This window comes from Urtica dioica, chromosome 7, assembly GCF_054948205.1.
Source record: "Urtica dioica subsp. dioica isolate 48M chromosome 7, U.dioica_male_clone48M_v1_H2, whole genome shotgun sequence".
NCBI classification, from domain to species: Eukaryota; Viridiplantae; Streptophyta; class Magnoliopsida; order Rosales; family Urticaceae; genus Urtica; species Urtica dioica.
In genome coordinates, this window is record NC_142762.1 from 43995685 (window position 1) to 44016533 (window position 20849).

At 37.6% G+C, this 20849-nt stretch overlaps 1 protein-coding gene and 1 pseudogene across 3 annotated transcripts; both read left to right on the top strand.

The window, feature by feature from the left end:
• Window positions 1-9262: 9262 nt before the first annotated feature.
• On the top strand, window positions 9263-10111 carry LOC149391937 (aquaporin PIP2-7 pseudogene; annotated as a pseudogene).
• Window positions 10112-11955: 1844 nt separating this feature from the next.
• On the top strand, window positions 11956-19836 carry PRP40A (pre-mRNA-processing protein 40A). Of its 3 annotated transcripts, none has more exons than XM_089618965.1 (28): window positions 11956-12101; window positions 12249-12302; window positions 12924-13139; window positions 13265-13408; window positions 13816-13898; window positions 14014-14083; window positions 14839-14891; window positions 15017-15074; window positions 15158-15495; window positions 15598-15664; window positions 15887-15985; window positions 16086-16154; window positions 16231-16308; window positions 16472-16558; window positions 16641-16675; window positions 16767-16872; window positions 16986-17066; window positions 17146-17238; window positions 17361-17414; window positions 17507-17623; window positions 17725-17823; window positions 18178-18225; window positions 18325-18417; window positions 18501-18608; window positions 18694-18758; window positions 18855-18957; window positions 19157-19471; window positions 19552-19836. In XM_089618965.1, the coding sequence occupies exons 2-28, from the start codon at window positions 12270-12272 to the stop codon at window positions 19684-19686; spliced, it is 2847 nt and encodes a 948-aa protein (XP_089475091.1). In that variant the 5' UTR covers window positions 11956-12101; window positions 12249-12269; the 3' UTR covers window positions 19687-19836. The 3 variants fall into 3 exon arrangements, with proteins under 3 accessions (XP_089475091.1, XP_089475092.1, XP_089475093.1); XM_089618966.1 differs by having other exon boundaries at window positions 15601-15664; XM_089618967.1 differs by lacking the exons at window positions 11956-12101; window positions 12249-12302; window positions 12924-13139; ... (1 more) ...; window positions 13816-13898; window positions 14014-14083 and adding an exon at window positions 14314-14373.
• Window positions 19837-20849: the final 1013 nt, after the last annotated feature.

Consider the following 20849-nt stretch of genomic DNA (forward strand, 5'->3'; position numbering starts at 1 on the left):
CGACTAGTCGCATCTGATTATCTGTAGTTTTTTTTTAAATGTTGATTCTAATAGAATCAGCATATAAAAAATTCTATTAGAATCAAAAGCGTCAGCATCAAGTACTCTTTCTTCATGCACAACCAAGGCGGCAAGTTGTACGCAGTTAGTACCACAGGCCACATGCTGTACGATAGACTCATTTCTCCGAACAGATTGAATCCATCCGCAGCTAGTCCAAGCCGCACGTTTCGAGACTCTGCAGCAAAGCCTGGGTATCTCTCGTCCAGGTTTTTCCACGTCGTACCATCCGCAGGATGTCGTAGAACACCAACTTCCCTGACGCGATCTCTTTCGTGCCACTGCATCAAAAGCGACGTGTGTCGAGACGCGTACAACCGCTTCAATCGATCTTTCAGGGGAAAATATCGCAAAATCTTTTGCGGTATCATTTTCCCAGTTGGCTTCCATCTGCTCTCGTTGCATACTGGGCACACGTCGACTTCCGCGAGATCTTTTCGAAATAGGACACAGTCATTAATACATGCATCGATCATCTCGTATCCCATGCCAAAACGCTTCAGCTTCGCCTTTGCCTCGTAATGCTTCTCCGGAATTCGATTACCAGCTGGATGAGACTTCTTCAAGAGCTGCAAGAGTTCTGTGAACGACTTGTTCGTCCAATGGTTCGTGACTTTGAGGTTCATCAACGAAACCAAGAACGACAAAGAAGAAAACTATTTGCATCCAGGGTACAATTCTGCTTCCAACTTGGCGAAGAGGTCTTCCACTTGCTCCTCTGCACGCACCTCGCTCTGGGTCGGCTATCCGTAGCATCGTCGAAATCCTCGTGATCCCTGATATCCTCCACAGCATCGTGCAATCCTCCTATTCCTCTATGATTTGTTCCTCCGATGGAATCTTCTTCATGAGGAAGGACGACACGCTCGAGCTCGCCATGGTGATACCATTTTGTGTAGCCTGGGGTAAACACCTTGTTCAACAAATTATTCCTGACAACCCCGATGTCGTGCCATCTCACGTTGTTGCAAGGTTTGCAAGGACACCGATATTTGTCATTTTCGTTAGGGAATCTTCTTGCAGCGCGAATAAACTCGTTAACACCGGTTTTGTACTGCAATGTCACCCGATTATTTTCCGTGATCCAATCTCTACTTGGATTGGACATTTCGCTGAATGAGAGCGAGAAATGAAAGTTTTGAAGAGTTATTGATGAAGGACGACGGAGAACAAAATGAAAAGAGAGATTATGAATTGTATGTTATTTTGAGCTTGGATTGAATAAGTTCGGAGTTTTTAGACTAATTGATTCGAAACTCTACCGAAATTTTGGCAGAGTTTCCCCTATTATACTGACAAACCAAAAACCTGCAAAATTATTCAATAACATATACAAACCATCCAGAACTATCCTACAAATTTGCTCAGCCCTAAACCGAACCTCCGTGGTTCGGTCACAACATTTTATAAATGAAAAAGCCAAATAAACAAAATATCACAAACTATCAAAACATTTCACAAACTATTTTTCTTATTTAAAACTTACAATTTCATTTCATGTTAAATCAAATGAAACTAATCACAAATTCATTAACTTAATTTTAACCTAAACTTCATTTTATACTAAACATGTCACAAAACATCAAAACATGTCACAAAACACAAATAAAACTTAGTTTTAACCTAAACTAATCAAATTATTAAACATGTGACATTATCAATTATAATTACTAATCAATTTCAAAGTAGCATGTTACAATTACAATTTTAATTTCATTAAATAATTTTAAACTAAACAACCTATTCATGTAATTATTAGACTAATTACAATTCCTAATTGATAAATTACAATAAATCAAAACTAATTAAAACAAAACAAATTTAAACTAAACACTAACCAAAACACATTACTAAACATTAACATGGTATTGTAATTAATTACAATTTCCTTACAATTACAATTAACATAAACTAATCAAAATTAAATTAAAGAACCTAAACATATTACTAACTATCTAATTAACATTTACAATTATTAACTACAATTATATTAACTAACATTTACATTTACATACTAACACTTAACATTCTAAACAATTAATTACTAACATATCTATTTAATTAACTAACATTTACATACTAATTAACTAACTAACATTTTATATCAACTAGCCTAATTAACTAAACTAACTAAACTAACAGCCAGCTTATATAACAAACAATAATTTTTTTTTTTTAAAAAAAGCTAGTCTTACTTGGAATAGAGACTCGGTGCAGCGGAAGAGCGGCTCGGTGAAACGGCGGAGAAGGGATCGAGGCAGCGACGGTTCGGTGCAGCGGGGAGAGAGACTCGTCGAGGACAGGGACTCGTCGAAACAACAGGGACGAGGCAGCTCGGGACAACAACTTGACGAGGCTGAGCACGGGACCGCGCAGCAGTTCAGTCAAAGGGAAAATAAGAGAGAGAGAGGCAGTGAGAGATAGCTTACCGGGATTGCAGCGACGCCGAGGCTGAGCACGCGTCGAGGCAGCGGGGCTGTCGGGGCAGAGACGCCGGAAGAGCTAACGATGACCTGACGGAGAGAGTGAGAGTGAGGCAGAGAGAGAGCCGGAGAGTGAGAGTGAGCCAGAGAGTGAGAGGTCGGAGAGAGTGAGCGGCCCGGCGGAGAGAGTGTGAGGCAGAGATTTTGAGGTGGCTGTGGTGGCTGTGGAGGAGTTGGTGGTTGTGGAGGTTCGTGGAGGTGGTTGTGGTGGTTTGTGATGGTGGAGAGGTCGGAGCAGAGTAAAAATGAGCGGGAGAAGTTTTTTTTTTGGAGAAAATCGGCGTTGGTTATGAAGAAGACGAAGTGCAGACGATTTGGTTTTATATAAAAACCTAGAAAACAGGTGCGACATCGTCGCACCTGATGACTCTTTTAGATGCGACATGTCGCACCCAATAAAGCATTGGGTGCGACTAGTCGCACCTGATGATATTGAAAATAAGTTAAATCAGAATGCCATGTCATATAACTGGACGAACAAATGAGGGGGAGATTTAAATTTCGGAAAAAAATTGAACTATCCGGTGCGACTATGTCGCATCTGATAGTTTGTTAAACTATCAGGTGCGACAAGTCGCACCGGATAGTCAAAATCAAACTCAATTTCAGCGAATTTTTTTTTGTTTCTCGGTCGACAATCAAGTGCGACTAGTCGCATCTGAAAGTCATTTAGATGCGACTTTTGGATGCGACTTGTCGCACCCGATAGTCATGCGCATCAGAAAACCAAATTTGTAGTAGTGAGAATTTAGAATAGACAAAATACACAAATATAGTTGATAAACACTGAATGTTTTATTTATTTTTGGTGAAGGAAAAAAACAAAAAACAAAAACCTACTACACCATCAACGTTCCATGAGGCGAGCCCCATGTTTATCATCATAATATGTTTTCCCTTTAGCTTAAAAGACTAACACATACATCACCACCCATAACTGCCTTTTATATAAATAAATATCATATATATACATATAAAAATAATCTGGATTATTATATTATCATAATTCGAAATAAAATTTATTTTATCCTTGCCGTCACACTTACACCACAAGTGTTGTATATAAATAAATATTTGTAGAATTATTTTGTCATTAAACAAATTAAAATTTTGTTCGTCACTCTCACACCACAAGTTTTTGTTCCCACCACGGAAAATCATAAATCATTAAAATAAGATAACCCGTTTCTCGTGACAGATCATATAAGCAGTCTATGGTTTATAAAAAAATTAATTAACGGAAAAGCAGCATAGCTTGATTAAACAACGTTGGTTTTAGGTAGTTATAAACTTATAATCAGTTTCTACAAGTAGTGAATGCCGTGCTCTGTGAGAACACCAATCGAGCTGCTTTATAAGGAAAGCAAATGTTGAGTTTTCATAATATAATAAAAAAACCAACATAGATCAAATACTAAATTAATAAGTTGTCGATTTTTATTTTAAACAAGAAAAAAGAAAATGAAAGAACATCAATATTTGTGATTTATTGATCGCCTTTCTTTTTCTAAGTACTGTTTAATGGTTGTGTTAAACAAATATGTTTTTGTTCCATCATTCGATAAGTCCGGTTATTATGATGTTTTTATTGCTATATCAATACAAGAAACTATAGGTTAGTATCATGAAAACTAATTACTAGCAGAAATGAAACGCTCAAAAGTGTAATTTTGATATATATTTTTTCAAGTAAACAAACATCAACTCTCGTATTAATAACTCTCGGTCAAAATTTTATTTCCATACATATATGATATATTGTGTGAATATGAGTCAAATTAATATTCAAATCCTTGTTGTGTTATATATAGTCCATGAAGTTAACAACCCATACGCAATATAACCGATACATAATATAAAATATAATGTATGTCTGCATGGTCTTCTTTCCCATATTTTATTATTAACACCATAAAACAGTTTATATATACATATAAAAAAAGTTAAATATATGCCCACTTGATCACGTTTTATGCGCTTCTTCTTTGTCCTTAACTGTACCGAACTTCTTGCGGATTTAACTTCTAAGGAAAACTATTTAATAAACTCATATATATATATATATATATAGATACGCTCAAAACCCTAAACATACATACATATATACACCATTCTTAATTAGGCTTACAAAAATCCCAAAACAAGCACACACATGAGTCCTCACAAAGTTCCTTCTCACGGAAACGTTCCCTTTGCATGGGAAAAGAAACCTGGCGTCTCAAAAGAAACATCACAACAACAGCTAATAACAACAAAATTCCTTGATCTTGATCACCATGATCATGATCATCATCAAGGCTTTGCTCTAAATCTTCTTCCTCCGCCGCCTCGTCCCGACCTGCAGAACCGCCCTAGGATCTTGCGAGTCCCTCCTCCACCGGGAAATATTACTCATCGCTTTCTTTATAGAAGTTTCCCGGCGAAAGGGTCGATCAGAAACAAACAAGATGACGAAGACCCTTTCTTTGTCGCGTTCAAGGAGTGTACTAAAAGCGGCACGGTCAAAAGAGGTAACAACAACAACAACAACAATAATAATAATAATACTAATAGATCTAGTACTACTAGTAAGAAATTAGTCTCCGGGCTGAGGAGTTTCTTTGCGGTGGAGCCGTGTAAGAGCCTCGAGAGTTGCGCGGTTCGCGATGGGAATCTGGTCAGAGTCTCTCGTATGAGATAATATATGAGTGAAGATATAAGATCATAAGACTGAAAAGGCCTAGTAAAGTGATGATCAATATATATGTTCTTATAGAAAATATAGAGAGACAAAATCATATTGTATATAATGTGTTGATCGTGCTGAAGTTTTTAAAGTCCATGTGAATATTCAAGAGGCATCGGCGACCCATTTGAGATATTAGTGTTCAATATATGATTTGGAGATCAGGTACGTTAAATGTGTTGTACAGCGTATGGTGTTCAATATATATGGTGTTTGACTGTTTGTTTGGGATTCCATATCAAGGGTATAAATTCTATGCATGGCTCAAATATTATCCTACCAATAGGTTTATATTTTATTGTTATCATTGAAATAAATATTTAAAATTTCATGTGTCCGCTTCACAATTGACGTATAGTATATATAACTTTATTGTATGATCTCATGTTGTAATATCTGCTATATCTAACAATTATGCAGAGAGTAATATCTTATGAAATGCATAAGACCGATTAAGTACACGTTTTTGGTGATCAATATTGATGAACATATTTGATTTACATATTGTTTAGCAACTACGTCCGTTAGACCAACTGGCTTGAATTAGGCATTTCAAAATTAAAAAAAAAAATAGTTTAAGCATATAGAAGTGGACTAGTTGATTGTTGGGTTAAAATTCATCAAATGAAACATTCACGTCTAAACAATCAACCATAGCAAATAAACTAATAATTAAAACGAGACCGCAAAAGTATTGTTTCATCCATCCCCTCAAACAAAAAAAAAAGTATTGTTTCATCAGCCATCTAAAACTAAAACCTACCAACCAACGTAAGTACTGATCAGTTGTTATTTAAATGAATACTATAGTGTATTAGTGTGGAATGTCAAAAACTAAAAACCAACCTTTCATATATAATGTTTTCAATTTTTTATTTATTTTATATATTAAAAAAAGGTGTGTATGGATATAATAATCAGCAGAAACCACTTCCAAACCCGGCCATCTGGGTCAAGCTTCCATAACCACAATTATATTCGATGGCAATTTTCAAACCATTAATTTTATTTTTTATTTTTTATTGTGGATGATTGAATGACTTTTTCTAATACATAACTTAAGTGGAAAATATCATCAGCCGGTATAAATACATTAGGTAGAGAATACTAATTATTAAACAAATTGCAGAGGATAACGATCCTATGTTACTTCTAGTGGGTTCTCCTTTTGTTTTGTTTGCATATGTTCCAAATATACTCAAATAAATTATAAAAGCAATAAACTAAATTACATGGGCACTGAACATTTATATTTCAACGTTATATTTTCAATTGTTAGATGAAAGAGCACTGACTGAACCGATAAAACGAGAACCACGAAGTTAATAATGCTTAGCACCGAAAGGCAAATTAAAAAAAAAAAAATTAAAAAGATGATGAGTTGACATAATATATATATTCATATAGTTAATGGAAATCTTGACTTGCCGTATAATACATCAAGGAATTATGTCATTTTTAGTGAATTTTACTTTTTCTTTAGGGGCTATGGTTAAAATGCCAAATGCCGTTTCAATCAGAGTCAACAAAAATCGACATGTTGATGAAACTAACCAAAAAAAAAAATGTTAAAAACGAAAAAAAAAAATATCTTTATCGGCCGGTGGTCAGTCGATGAAACTAATCAATATAAAATAGACATATTGATAAAAAAAAAATTACTAACTAAAAAAAATGCTTTCATCGGCTGGTGGTCAGTCAAAGAATGTATTTTCCTACAAAATCGTGAAAAATCAACGTAATGTAGAACCTTGGTATTTGCTTTTTTTTATTTATTTATTAGAATATGGTGAAAGAAAGAACGAGTAATGTGGAGTACAAGAGTTTCATCTTAAAAGTAATTAGTGTTAATGCCTGAAAATGGATCAACACGAAAACCGGTCCGCGGTTCGGTCTAGGGCCGGACCCTATGACCGCGCGGTGGTCGAACGGGGAAGTTGTCCCGACACTTGTGCCTCCGCCGTGCCGGAAAAGGATTTTCGACGACTCGTCACCTGAGAAAAGAGAAGAGAGTGAGCTGAAGGACCGCGGAGGGGCTTCCTCCGGCGGGCACTCCGACGCTCAACATTAGTCTAAGTGTCGTGCTTTGAGTTCTAGAGAGATAAAGTCTCAGATGAGAGAGAGGCAGAGGTTTTTTTATGTGTGAGCCAACTTACCTCCAAATGAGGAATCTGAAGGTATTTATAGGATTTTGAATGTGAAAAGTTATGGAAACTTTACCGGAGGGGTCCTCTGGTTTTGTGAGCTTTACCGGAGGGATCTTCCGGTTTTGTGGGTTCTATCGGAGGGATCCTCCGGTTTTGTGAGCTTTACCGGAGGGATCCTCTGGTTTTGTGAGCTTTACCAGAGGGATCCTCTGGTTTTGTGAGCTTTACCGGAGGAATCTTCCGGTTTTGTGAGTTTTACCAGAGGTGTCCTCCGGTTTTGTGAGTTTTACCAGAGGTGTCCTCCGGTTTTGTGGGTACTACTGGAGGGATTGGCCATTGGCAGGGCTGAGATTGCCTTCACAATTTTTTGGGTTGGACTTCCTCCTGGAGGTCGAGCTCGTCTGGGGGGTCGAGCTCGCCTGGAGGTCGAGCCTGGCTTGGAGGTCGAGTCTGCCTGGAGGTCGAGCCTGGCTTGGGGGTCGAGCCTGCCTGGGGGTCGAGCCTGCCTGGAGGTCGAGCTCGCCTGGGGGTCGAGCTCGCCTGGACGCCAGGATGAGAAGTCCCCTAAGGGGTGAGCTCGACTTGTCTTAATCCCAGGCTCTACTCTTTGGGCCGGGGTTGCCATGCATCCTCGCTTGAGTTGGGCCTTGACGTTTTTTGATATGGAAAAAATCTCACATAACAATTAGCAATAGGATGAGTAAACTATGATCTTTGTAGACGCTTTTTTGTTATTATCGATTTCAATGTGCGACTTTTAGATTTCCCTTCATGGTGGTGTATCTTTGCATTCACTCATCGGCTAGAAGATTGTATTAGATCCATGTATGTATCTAATACGTGTTTAGCTTATAACCTTTAGCTATTTATAACGTGTTTAGCTTATAACCTTTAGCTATTTATGGATTAATAAACATATTAGCAACTATTTAACTGGCAAGGTGAACATTATCTGGCTTATTTGGACGTGACGTGGCAATCGCTATAATACCCTATGACATGCTCACCTTAAACTTAAAATCTCATTTATGCAATGTTAGAACTTAGAACTACACAACCTTTATAATTATGTCAAGTCACATTTTATTGTAATGTATTAGAGATCAAATATTTCATAGGTGTCGTTTATGTCTATTAAACGATAAACACGATATGTTGTATGTTGTTTTTCTTTTATTTCTTTAATTGTATTTTTCTTTATTTCCTTAATGTCTCATGGCTATATAAAGAGACTTATACTTGTACTTTTCTCATAAGATTGGAATAAACATTTTCACTCTCAATCATTCAAGATGAGAGTTAGTTTTTCCCCAATTATCAAATCCAATTTATATATATCTTAACCTAGAAATGTAATATGGTATCAGAGCGAATTTCCGCATTTCGATTTTCTAGGTTAGAGAAACACAAGTCGTCATCCCCGATTCCTCGACGATCATAATAGATCTCCGACGACAAGCTCGGTGGAATTTCACGAAAGTCGATTTTTTTCCCCTCCTAATCCTGACATTATTGAGCGCCTCTTTTTCTCGATTTCAAGTTCTTCTCTTCATCGCTTCATCGACGGAGACACATCGGACATTCGGAGCATTCTTTTTTATCAAGATTCGTCACCGGTGATTTCAAACCGTTTCATTCAGCAAGAATCTTCTTCCGGCGAGTCCCGCCGTGTCAACATTCAAGAGGCTTCTCCGGTGAGTTCCGCCATGTCAAAGCTTCAAGATCTTATTCCGGCGAGTCCCGCCGTGATCCCTCTCCGACCGATCCCTCCGCCTATAAATTTGGGTCAATCGACCAAGAAAAGCACAGATCATGTGTCCAGAAGCCAAACAGAGAGTCAAAGAAGAGCTTTCATTTGCAGACCACAGAGTTTGAAAAGAGAGAAAGAAAGATGTCGAAAGAAGTGAGTGAAGATGTCCATCACAGCGGGAAGGACTACGTGGATCCACCGCCGGTGCCGCTGTTCGACATCGGCGAGCTGAAGAGCTGGTCTTTCTACAGAGCTCTCATCGCCGAGTTCATCGCGACTCTCCTCTTCCTTTACGTCTCTGTCGCCACCGTCATCGGCCACAAAGCTCAGACCGATGCTTGCACCGGGGTCGGACTTCTCGGCATCGCCTGGGCTTTCAGTGGCATGATCTTCATCCTCGTTTACTGCACCGCTGGAATCTCCGGTGGGCACATAAACCCGACGGTGACTTTCGGTCTGTTATTGGCTCGAAAGGTTTCTCTTATCCGCGCTGTGGCGTACATCATCGCTAAGTGCGTTGGAGCCATCTGCGGAGTCGCGCTCGTGAAGAGCTTCATGCCAACCAAGTTCACCAGGCTCGGCGGTGGAGCCAACACCGTCGCCGACGGTTACAACATCGGAACTGCCCTCGGAGCCGAGATCATCGGTACCTTCGTCCTCGTCTACACCGTTTTCTCCGCCCACCGACCTCAAGAGAAGCGCGCGTGACTCCCACGTCCCCGTTTTGGCTCCACTCCCAATCGGGTTCGCTGTGTTCATGGTTCACTTGGCGACCATTCCCATCACCGGCAGCGGAATCAACCCGGCCCGGAGTCACTCCTGTCTCGAGTCACTCCTGGATTTCTTCTCGCCGGTCGATCTCGATCCTCTTCTGGTCCTGTGTCATTATCCTGCTCTCTTTTTGGTTCTTTGTATCAATGACGTCGATTCTTGGAGTATGTTCTGACACTGTTCTTCTTAGCGCACTCAAAGTGTTCGACAAAAAGCCTCTGAGAATTTTTTCTCAAAACGATATCGGTTCTTCACAAAGTCAATTCGTTTCTTCATTCACACAATTGAGGTCTTCTCCGAGTTATCTTCTCCGATATCAAGTTCAATCCAAGATGAACTTTCGGGAAAGAGTTCATCTTGCGGGGGTGTATTAGAGATCAAATATTTCATATGTGTCGTTTATGTTTATTAAACGATAAACACGATATGTTGTATGTTGTTTTTCTTTTATTTCTTTTATTGTATTTTTCTTTATTTTCTTAATGTCTCATGGCTATATAAAAAGCCTTATACTTGTACTTTTCTCATAAGATTGGAATAAACATTTTCACTCTCAATCATTCAAGATGAGAGTCAGTTTTTCCCCGATTTTCAAATCCAACTTCTATATATCCTAACCTAAAAATGCTATATAAGGCGGAGCACATTCTCACAAATAAAGTTTAATCTAACTCAACGTCCTTGGTACGAGTGTGAAGTACACGAATTACAACAAGATGGACATTTCACACAAAATTAATATAATTTGTGAAGAAGTTATGTGCAATTGGTATACTAAATGTTGAGCCAAAAACTCTTGTTTGACTACCAATAAATGGAATTTGAATAAAGGTAACGCCAAAAACCCGATATTTGACCTTTATGTTTAGCATATTAGACCCATAATTAGCATCACTAATATTTGTTACATTAAGGTTTTTAAAAAGTTATTAAATAAATTAAGGGATTAACACTATGAAATCCAAAAGTTATACTTTATAATAACAAGTGTTATTCTTTTGATTACAAGTGTTATTATTTAACCCTGATTTTGTTCCAAAAATATATAATAACTAAGAATTTTGTTCATCACATGTCGTTACAAAATCAATAGTCATAGATCATTTTTTTTTACAAATAAAAGAATAATCAATTGTGAAGTGCGGTGGTAGCTAGCTTGGTCTAGCGGTAATCCCACACATACCTCAACGGAGAGGTCATGGGTTCAAGCCCCCATGAGATGCAGAAATGCATGCCCCCTAGGATTTATTCTAATAAGTATGTAATCTTGGCCAGTAGTGCCACCTACTATGTAATCTTGGCCGATAGTGCCACCTGCGCTTTGCACTGCTAATATATCATGTAATCCTGGCCGATAGTGCCTCTGCTAAAAAAAAAAAATTGTGAAGTGCGGTATATAGATCATTATGTTTGTAGTTTAAGTGATGTGAGAAAATTAGTAAGTAGTACGAGGTTAGACAAATGTAATTATTATATATATTTTTAACAACTAATATAACACAATGCTCAATGTACACACAAATTTAATCAACTTAAAAAATGCAAGGTTAATAGGATTGTCCGCTAAAAAAATAGTATTAATTGTCCCTAATTTAAAAGAGAAATTTCATTAATTGGGCTTAGTTTTTTGAATCAGGGGTATTTTTGTTCGATTTTGGGCCAAAAGTTCATATTCAGATATTTTTAAACATTAGGGTATAATCTTGATATTTAATGGCTTATTAAGCCCAATTAATGAAATTTCTCATTTAAAATTGGTGGACTTTTAGGCTCATTTCATATATTTCTCTAAAAAATAACCCACGCGTTACACACGAAAAGAAAATTAATTAAATTAAAAATATAAAAAGAGTTGTAGTTGTCGTCCAAAACCATGTTTCTAAGAAACGACAAACCAATCTACCCATATCAACGTAAATGTCATGTCGTTGCTAAACCGAAGCTTAGCGCCGGGTATCACCGAGTAACTCGCGGAATATATCAAGGTCATTACTGGAAAGCTATAAATACTAATGCCACAATTAAAAAAATAAAATAAAACGAAGAAAAGTGAACACTCGTCAGATTTGTCCCCAACGAAGCAATCCTCTTAAACCCTAGCGCGCGACAGAGATAACCAAACCCAGAGCTATTTCATTTCACTCACTCTGCAAACTCTCTTCTCCGTAAGGAATTCCATTTCACGCCCGCGAAGAGCTCAAAATAGCCTGACTTTCCGTTTCATTTCCTACGAGTTCTGATTTATTTATTTAATTTTTTATGCGTTTCTGCGACCCACGAAGTTAATGCATAATTTATTTTTCACCTCGCAGCTCTTTCCTTGATGCGCTTCAATGGACAATAGCTCTCAGACTTCCGCGGCGCAGGTATTGCATTTGAACCCATGGCCATAGGATCGTTTCATACAAGCTTTACCCGCCCGAATCTGTTTTTTGTATAGCCTATTAAAAAATTCAGTTAGTTGCAATTGGCATAGCAGAATTGGGCGATGGAATAGCATTTGAAACCCTAGGATCGTCTCTCAGAAGCTTTACCTCGCGATATTTTTTTTTTTATTTGATTGCCTATCCAGTAACTCACCGTTGGCAAAGAAACAAGATTTTGAGTTGTTAATTCCTATTGGCATAGCAATTTGTGAACCCTAGGATCGTCTCTCACAAGCTTTTACCTAGCGATTTTATATGTTTGCGTATCCAATAACTCACTGTTGGCAAAGAAAGAAGATGTTGAATTTTTAATTCCGATTGCAATAGCAATCCGTGAACCCTGCCTCGTGATTCTTATTTCTTTGCCTATCCAATAATTCACTGTTTGCAAAGAAACTAGATGTTGAGATGTCAATTCCGATTGGCATAACAACCCGTGAACCCTAGGATCGTCTCTCACAAGCTTTACCTACACGTTTTTTTTTTGCCTACAACCAATAACTCATTGTTAGCAAAAGACAAGATGTCGAATTGAATGGTTTACCCTGATTGAATTGGCAGTACCGAGCGATGGTCCCGAACCAGCAAGGGCAGGCGTTCCATCAGTTTCCTCCGCCGGGCCACAGCCAGGCTATGCAGCAACAGCAGCAGTATCCGCCCCGGCCCATCCAGGCCCAACCCATGCCTTCTTCGCAGTACGTTCAGACAAGACCCGCCCATCCTCAGCCTCACATTCCCGGCCCGGGAATGCCTCCCTCTTTTCCACCCTCGTACTCCGTAAGAAAAAAAACCCACATTTTTCTTTCCTTTTTTTTTTTTTTTTTTTTTTTTTTTTTTTTTTTTTTTTACCCTTTTCTGTGTGAGTATAAGCCATTTTTCACGTATGTTTGATTTTCCTTCAGTATCCTACGCAGGGTTCGTATGTGAACCCGCAAAGCAGTTCGGGTTACCCGGCGATGCCTCAGATGATGCAGCAACCTTGGCAGGCTGCGGCGCCTCTTCAGCAGCCTCCTCCTCCTGTGGCTTCTGTTGCTCCCCCGGATGCTGTAAGAGCTTGATTTGTTATTGTTTATCTAGTCCCCGTTTGGATCTTGGATTTGACGAGAACTTAGAATTTGAAGGAAGATATAGACCGTTGTGAAAATTTAGTGAAAATTTTAGAGAATTTTGTGGGAAAACGAGGAATGGGAATAGAATTTGATAAAAAGAGTTTTACTCGCTCTTTTGTAGGGACAATTTTTTTTCTTTCTCGAATTAGTCATACAATTCACATACTATTCCCTTCAATTTATTTCTCATAGATCCGAAATTGAGACTGGATAATCTTATATCATTCTCCTAAGAAAAAATTCAAGTTCCAAACATGGGTTCCTATAGAAACTACTCGTTCTTTTTTGTGTATCAAAGTAGTATTGTGTTCTTTCTAATTGTTACTTTTTTTTGTTTGTTTTAGGCGACAAGCGTTTCTAGCCTTGCTCAGCAGCAGGCATCATCTGGATCTGATTGGCAAGAACACTCATCCGCTGATGGAAGAAGGTAGCGTGTGACATGCACCCTATTTTTGGGCGATATTGATTTATAATGTTTTTCATGAATGCCTTTATGTGTCGGTGTGATTTGTAATTTTGGCATTTGTTTAATCCGACCACAGGTATTATTACAATAAGAAAACCAGACAATCTGTTTGGGACAAGCCTTTGGAATTGATGACACCTATGGAGGTGAGTTAATGATGCTGACTGGTAGTCCATGTTCAATAGCTTGTATCTGTGTTGATCTCCAGTTAAATGTGCAATCATTGCTCGTAATCTTAGTCGATGAATTTTCTGGCCCTTTATGGATGTTGATGGTTGAGCCACGTTAACTTAACATCCTCAGAAGTGTTTATTTGAATTTCCTTTTATTTGCATGTGCTTCCACTGGTTTGTAGATGTCATGGCAAGTCCGGAGAAAATTTACGCCTGCTCCTATATGCTCACTTTGAAGACGGGGTTACAGTTTCACAATGCAGGCAATAAATTGCTATTTACGTCTTATTTATGATTAAGTCAGATGTCTTGCTGAATTTCATATAGCAGTAGTTGCCTATTCCCTTTTCCCAAACATTAGTCTCTTGTCCATGTACACTTGGAGAACCATATTTTATTCTTCTTCTTCGTACATCGCCGCTTAATTTTCTTACTTGTCAGTCTGTGGTACTGGCAGCGATGTGGCTATTATAGGTGCATTTCTATATGACACTGCTTGAGATTCCTTGCTTTTAACTGAAGCAATCGCTACATTTGTGCGATCTCTCTTCTATTTACTTTTGGAGTTCCTTATGCAATATAGTGAATTATTTTGGTTAACGTACATTAGCTTCTTTCTGCAAATATCGAATCTACTTATGATATATTTGTTGCTAACAGATTGATTTCCCTCTCATTGTCATCCTATAAATTGGTTTTCTTTATAATTTTGTTTTGTATGCCAACAGAGAGCTGACGCCTCTACCGTTTGGAAGGAATATAGTTCTCCAGATGGAAGAAAGTTAGTTATCTACATCTTTTCCTTATCTTCTGATGTTTTCTTATTATTTCAGCATTTCTCATGATGCTCTATAGTAAGCTTAGGATTGATTTATATCTCCCTGTAATTTGGAAATGGCTATTCAGGTACTATTACAACAAGGTCACGAGGCAATCTAAGTGGACGATCCCAGAGGAGTTAAAGGTTTTGCGCGATGTCTATTTTGTTGCTCCTCTCCTCCGACACATACCTTTTTACTTTTTCTGATGAGAAATACTTTCTTGTAGTTGGCTCGTGAACTTGCTGAGAAAGAAGCTTCCCAGGGAATTCAATCTGATGCCAGCGCAGCCGTTGCTTCTACAGGAACTCCCAATGAGGCAAATGTGGTGGTCTCAAGTACGACCGGAATTGCGTTGAGCCCAGTTGCTGTAACACCGGTGCCTTCCTTGCCTGAGCCTTCTTCGACGGTCTTTTCTGTGTCACCAGCCATATCTGGTTCACAATCATCGATTGCACCATCTGTGGCAGTTCAACCTCCCATGGTAACTACGTCTCCATTAAATCCTGCTGTTTCAGCAGGTATAAGAGTTTCCTCTGCTCTGGGAAACGCTGATCAGACACACACGTATGTATTTTATTTGTTCTGCCTATATCCCATTCCTTACTTTATGTTCATCATCTGAATAATGATTATGGTTAGAAGCTTGAGTAATCTCAAACTTTTCAGCAGCTCACATGAGAACCAAACATCCCAAGATATCGTACACTCCGGGGCTTCTACACAGGATATTGAGGTATTGTTTAGCTACCTTTTGAAAATAGTAGTTTATTGAATGCTTGTTTGGGATTGTGCAATAATGAAAAAAAACTACTGTATACTATTAGGAGGATTTTCACTGGGTTGCAAAATTTGACAGGGCTTTTGGTTGAATTTTCCATCTTAGTGTCAAGAATTATATGTGTGGTTCAATTTATTGAATTGGCTTGTTTACCCGGTATATTTTTGTGTACTACAGGAAGCAAAAAAAGGCATGGCAGTTGCTGGAAAAGTCAATGTAACGCCAGTGGAGGAAAAATCAGTAGACGATGAGCCTTTGGTGTATGCCAATAAGCAGGTATATCTCAGGAAATTTATATCCCTGTTTTTATCGGTGATTGTGAAGCATGATGATCATTTTCGTTTTCATCCCTCGTGTTTTATTTCGAACATTTTAGGAGGCAAAGAATGTGTTCAAATCACTTCTAGAATCTGCAAATGTCCACTCCGATTGGAACTGGGAACAGGTAACCAATTTGCAAATTTGGTAAAATGTGAAGTCGATATATTTAATGTGTATGGCTGATTGATTTTCCATATCAGGCTATGAGAGAGATAATTACTGATAAAAGATACGGTGCTCTTAAAACACTAGGGGAGCGGAAGCAAGCATTTAATGAGGTATTTTATGTAACCAGTCTTGAAGTGAGCTTTTGTTACAAATTAATGGCTTTCTTTTGATGGTTTCATACTTGGATGATTAATGTATACTTGCTTGTCTTTCAACCATGCTCATTGATGCTTCCAATCTTACATGGGAATGAAATGTTCGATAAATTGTTAGTACTTGGGTCAAAGAAGAAAGCTAGAGGCTGAAGAGAAGCGTTTGAAGCAGAAAAGGGCCCGTGAAGAGTTTGCAAAAATGTTGGAAGTATGTTGCGTGTATTTAATTCAAAAAAACAAAATTTCTATAGTTAATATTGTACTTATTTATGTCTGCCTACTTTTTTCAGGAATCTAAAGAACTAACATCGTCCACTAGATGGAGGTAATCTGGTCTTCCTGCTACACAAATAGCTTAATAACGCATGTTATTTTAGCCCTTTATTTTTAAACTTGGTTCTTATGTGCCTCAACAGCAAAGCTGTGACTATCTTTGAAAACGATGAACGGTTCACTGCTGTTGAACGGAACAGAGATAGAGAAGATCTTTTTGAAAGCTACATAGTTGAACTAGAAAGGAAGGTAATGGTTCACCAATTGTGTTACTTAGCTCTTGCAGACGGCACTTTTTGACATTGCGCTTTAAATTTAGGCGTTAACCTCTTCGTTATTTGGATTTTGCTACTTCAATGCAGGAAAAAGAAAAGGCTGCCGAAGAGCACCGTCGGAATGTAGCAGAATACAAGAAGTTTTTACAATCTTGTGACTTTATTAAGGTACGTCTTACAAATGAATGTGACCTAGCAGTTGGTTTGAGTTTATGTTTGATTCTCTTATCCTGTCTGCCATTTTTAGGTGAACAGCCAGTGGCGAAAAGTTCAAGACCGATTAGAGGATGATGAGAGATGCTTGTGTCTTGAGAAGCTCGATCGCTTGCTCATTTTCCAGGTATGTCACGTTATTTATGCTGATCTATGTTTTAGGTCTTCGAGATTGGAAGGGGAAGTACAAATGTATTATTATGTTTTTTATTCTGATTTTATAATTTTATGTGGTATTGGTCTTTGCAGGACCATATCCGCGACCTGGAAAAGGAAGAAGAGGAGCAAAAGAAGATACAAAAGGTATGATCTATACGTTCTCTTTTATGTTGTTTCTTTTCTTCTTTTATATTATTTTTAAATTTAATCTTATTTTTTAATATACTTTGATTTAGGATCTTTTGAGACGGGGTGAGAGGAAAAATCGAGATGAGTTTCGGAAGCTTCTGGAAGAACATGTTAATGATGGCATTATTACTGCTAAAACTCAGTGGCGAGATTATTGTTTAAAGGTGCGGCTTTTATTGTCACACCAAATTAAAAAAGGTGGACCTAGTGAAAAAATGCCTCGTATCGTCCGGTATTATTGAGTGGTGCTACTTTTGTATCTCAGGTTAGGGATTCGGATCAGTATCAAGCTGTTGCATCAAATACATCTGGCTCAACTCCAAAAGATTTGTACGAGGATGTTGTTGAAGAATTAGAGAGACTGGTTAGTTATAATTGTTCCATACTAATTGTACATCTATTTAAAATTGCGGGTGTCAGAAAATTGGTATAAAATCAGAAAGTCGGTATAGACCAGAGTTTTGGGTGTTACCATTTGTGTTTTTTTAGCTTCTTTGGTTTCTTAAGAGTAAGTGGGAGTCTGGTCTAGATCTTTGTGCTGTATGTGATCATTGTTGGGCTAGACCTCGTTCTATTTGTTGCAAACCTGCTTCCGTGTTGAATTTGAAACTTGCTTTGGTTGTTTTTTTTTACCTTTTCTATCTTTTGATACTCTTGCTCGTTATTTTTTTATTTTTTATTTTATTGCGTGTGACTTATTTATTTTATTGATTGACAGTATCATGATGACAAAGGTCGTGTAAAAGATGCATTAAAGTCGAGGAAGGTTGGCTTACATGAGTTGATTTGCTCTGGAATTTTCAGTTTCATGTATTTCAATATATCTATTGGTTTTTATTTATTTATTTAATTTTATGGTTAATAGGTTTCTGTTACATCAAGTTGGACGTTAGATGAGTTGAAGGCAGTAATTGCCGAAGATGTTGGCTTGCCACCAATATCAGATATTAACTTAAAGGTATACTATTTTTAAGTTGTTGGTCTTTACTTGAGTGACAGTTTTTTTTTTGGGGGTTTGTCTAACTAAATTTTTTCTTGAAGCTTCTACATGAGGATCTGCTAGAGAGAGCGAAAGAGAAGGAGGAGAAAGAGTCTAAAAAGAGGCAACGTGTTGCTGATGACTTCACTATGCTTTTAAGCACATTCAAGGTATAATGCGATTCTTTATTAAAGGGACGACATTGATATCCGACAATTCGAAGGTATAAATATTAATGGTTTCGCTTGCCTGTAGGAAATAACCACCGCTTCTAATTGGGATGAGTATAAAATCCTTTGTGAAGAAAGCCAAGAATACAGGTTTCTCTTGCTATATCAATTCACAGTTTTTGTTACTCGCAGTGTCTATTGAGATTAATTTTGTTGACTTTATTTTTCTCATCATTTTTTACCCAGGTCACTTGGAGAGGAGAGCTGGGCAAAGGAGATCTTTGAGGAATATCTTGTATACTTACATGAAAAAGCTAAAGAAAAAGAACGCAAACGTGAGGAGGAAAAGGTACGTGGTATGGTTCAGCGAATAGGAGGTTGTTGATAAAAACAGAGTTGATTCTGTAAATTAGACTTTGCCTGTAAAGACCTTTTGAAGTGCATTTGGGCTTTTGATATTTCTTGCTTTCAAACTCTATCGGGGTTCTCCATCTTAGAGACAAATAAGAAATGTGACTTTGATGATTTTTATACTCTAATTGGTATAGGCAAGGAAAGAGAAAGAGAGGGAGGAGAAAGAAAAACGGAAAGAGAAAGATCGAAAGGAAAAGGATAGAGAGCGTGAAAAAGATAAAGAGAAAGGAAAGGAGCGATCAAAGAAGGATGACACAGACAGCGAGAACATGGACATAGACAGTCACGGTCACAAAGAAGACAAGAAGAGGGAAAAAGACAGAGACAGAAAACACAGAAAGCGGCATCAGAGTCCAACTGAGGATTTGGGCTCGGATAAAGACGAGAAGGATGACTCTAATAAGAAACAACGCAAACATAATAGCAGCGACCGTAAAAAATCAAGAAAGGTAATAATTCGTCCATTTGAATCGTTTTCTAACGTTAGTATGAATTTAATTTTTTTTTTTATTATTCTTTATCTTGTCAGCACGCATACTCGCCCGATTCAGACAGTGAAAGCCGGCACAAAAAGCACCGGAGAGATCACCGTAGTTCCCGCAGAAATGGTGGTTACGACGAACTTGAAGACGGCGAGCTCGGTGAGGACGGGGAAATCCAATAGAATATTCATCATCTTGCTAACCGTAAAATTATTACCTCTACGAGGTAAAGCATGCGTTTCATGTCTACATTCCGTTTTCTAGGTATAGAGTACGGTACTGCAAGTTCTGTTTTATTTCTCTGTTATAAAAGAGAATTAGTTTGGCTCCAAGGATTATATGACTATAGGGTATAGTGCTAGTCATTATTAACTTTCTAATATATTTATAATTGAGACTAGTCTATGGTGAGAAAAAAAACAGATCGTGGTGGGGTGTCCAATCGATTTCTACAAGTGCATTGGATTTCAGTGTTAAGAGTGGATTTGAGTGGCGAAAGGTTCAAATTAGTTGGCAGTGGTATCTCTGATCTATGTGAAGCCATTTTAAGCCGGATATTTTTTTGTTTTGGTCAAGGATTATGTAGACCTTGCAAGAATAGGGACAAAAATAGATACTTTTTTTTTTACTGTTATCTTAAAAAATAATTATTATTATTTTTTGCCACTCTAAAAATAACGATTTTGATCTCCAATACCTGTCATGATGCTAATCCTTTTATGGTATAGTTCCATCTGCGCCGAGCATTATTTGTAAAATTATAAAATTTATCCATGGTTTCAACTTTCAATATTAACTGCCCTATATGATAGTTTTGTTAGTAGACTATATATATATATATATATATGTGTGTGTGTGTGTGTTCTCGAAATTTTTCAAGTATGGTAGATTGTTATAAAACATAACATAATAAATTAAAATTTCATTTTTTTTGGTGGCAATGCATATGTATCTTTTTGGCAGTAGAGAATTTACAGAAAGTTGCAAAAAAAAAAAGTGTGAAAAAATAGGGTGTGAATTAAATCAAAATTTTATGTTACAACTAAAACCCATTGGTAAAACTTTATCGATTAACCGAGGGGTATGAGACTGATTACTTGTGTTACTAACGTCCTTGTGTTTCTCAAGTTACAATCAACTCCAAATTTTGTTTCAAACCCATTGGTAAAACCGTATCGATTAGTAAATGTCAAATGATGACATCAAAATCAATAACGTCCTTGTGTTTCTCAACAACTACCAGACAGTTATAGGAAGGTACTAATTTTTTTTTCTTTTTAGGTTTTCTAACATTTAGAAGTAACTAGAATAATAGTTGGAACATCAACGTCGCCAATAAACGAAA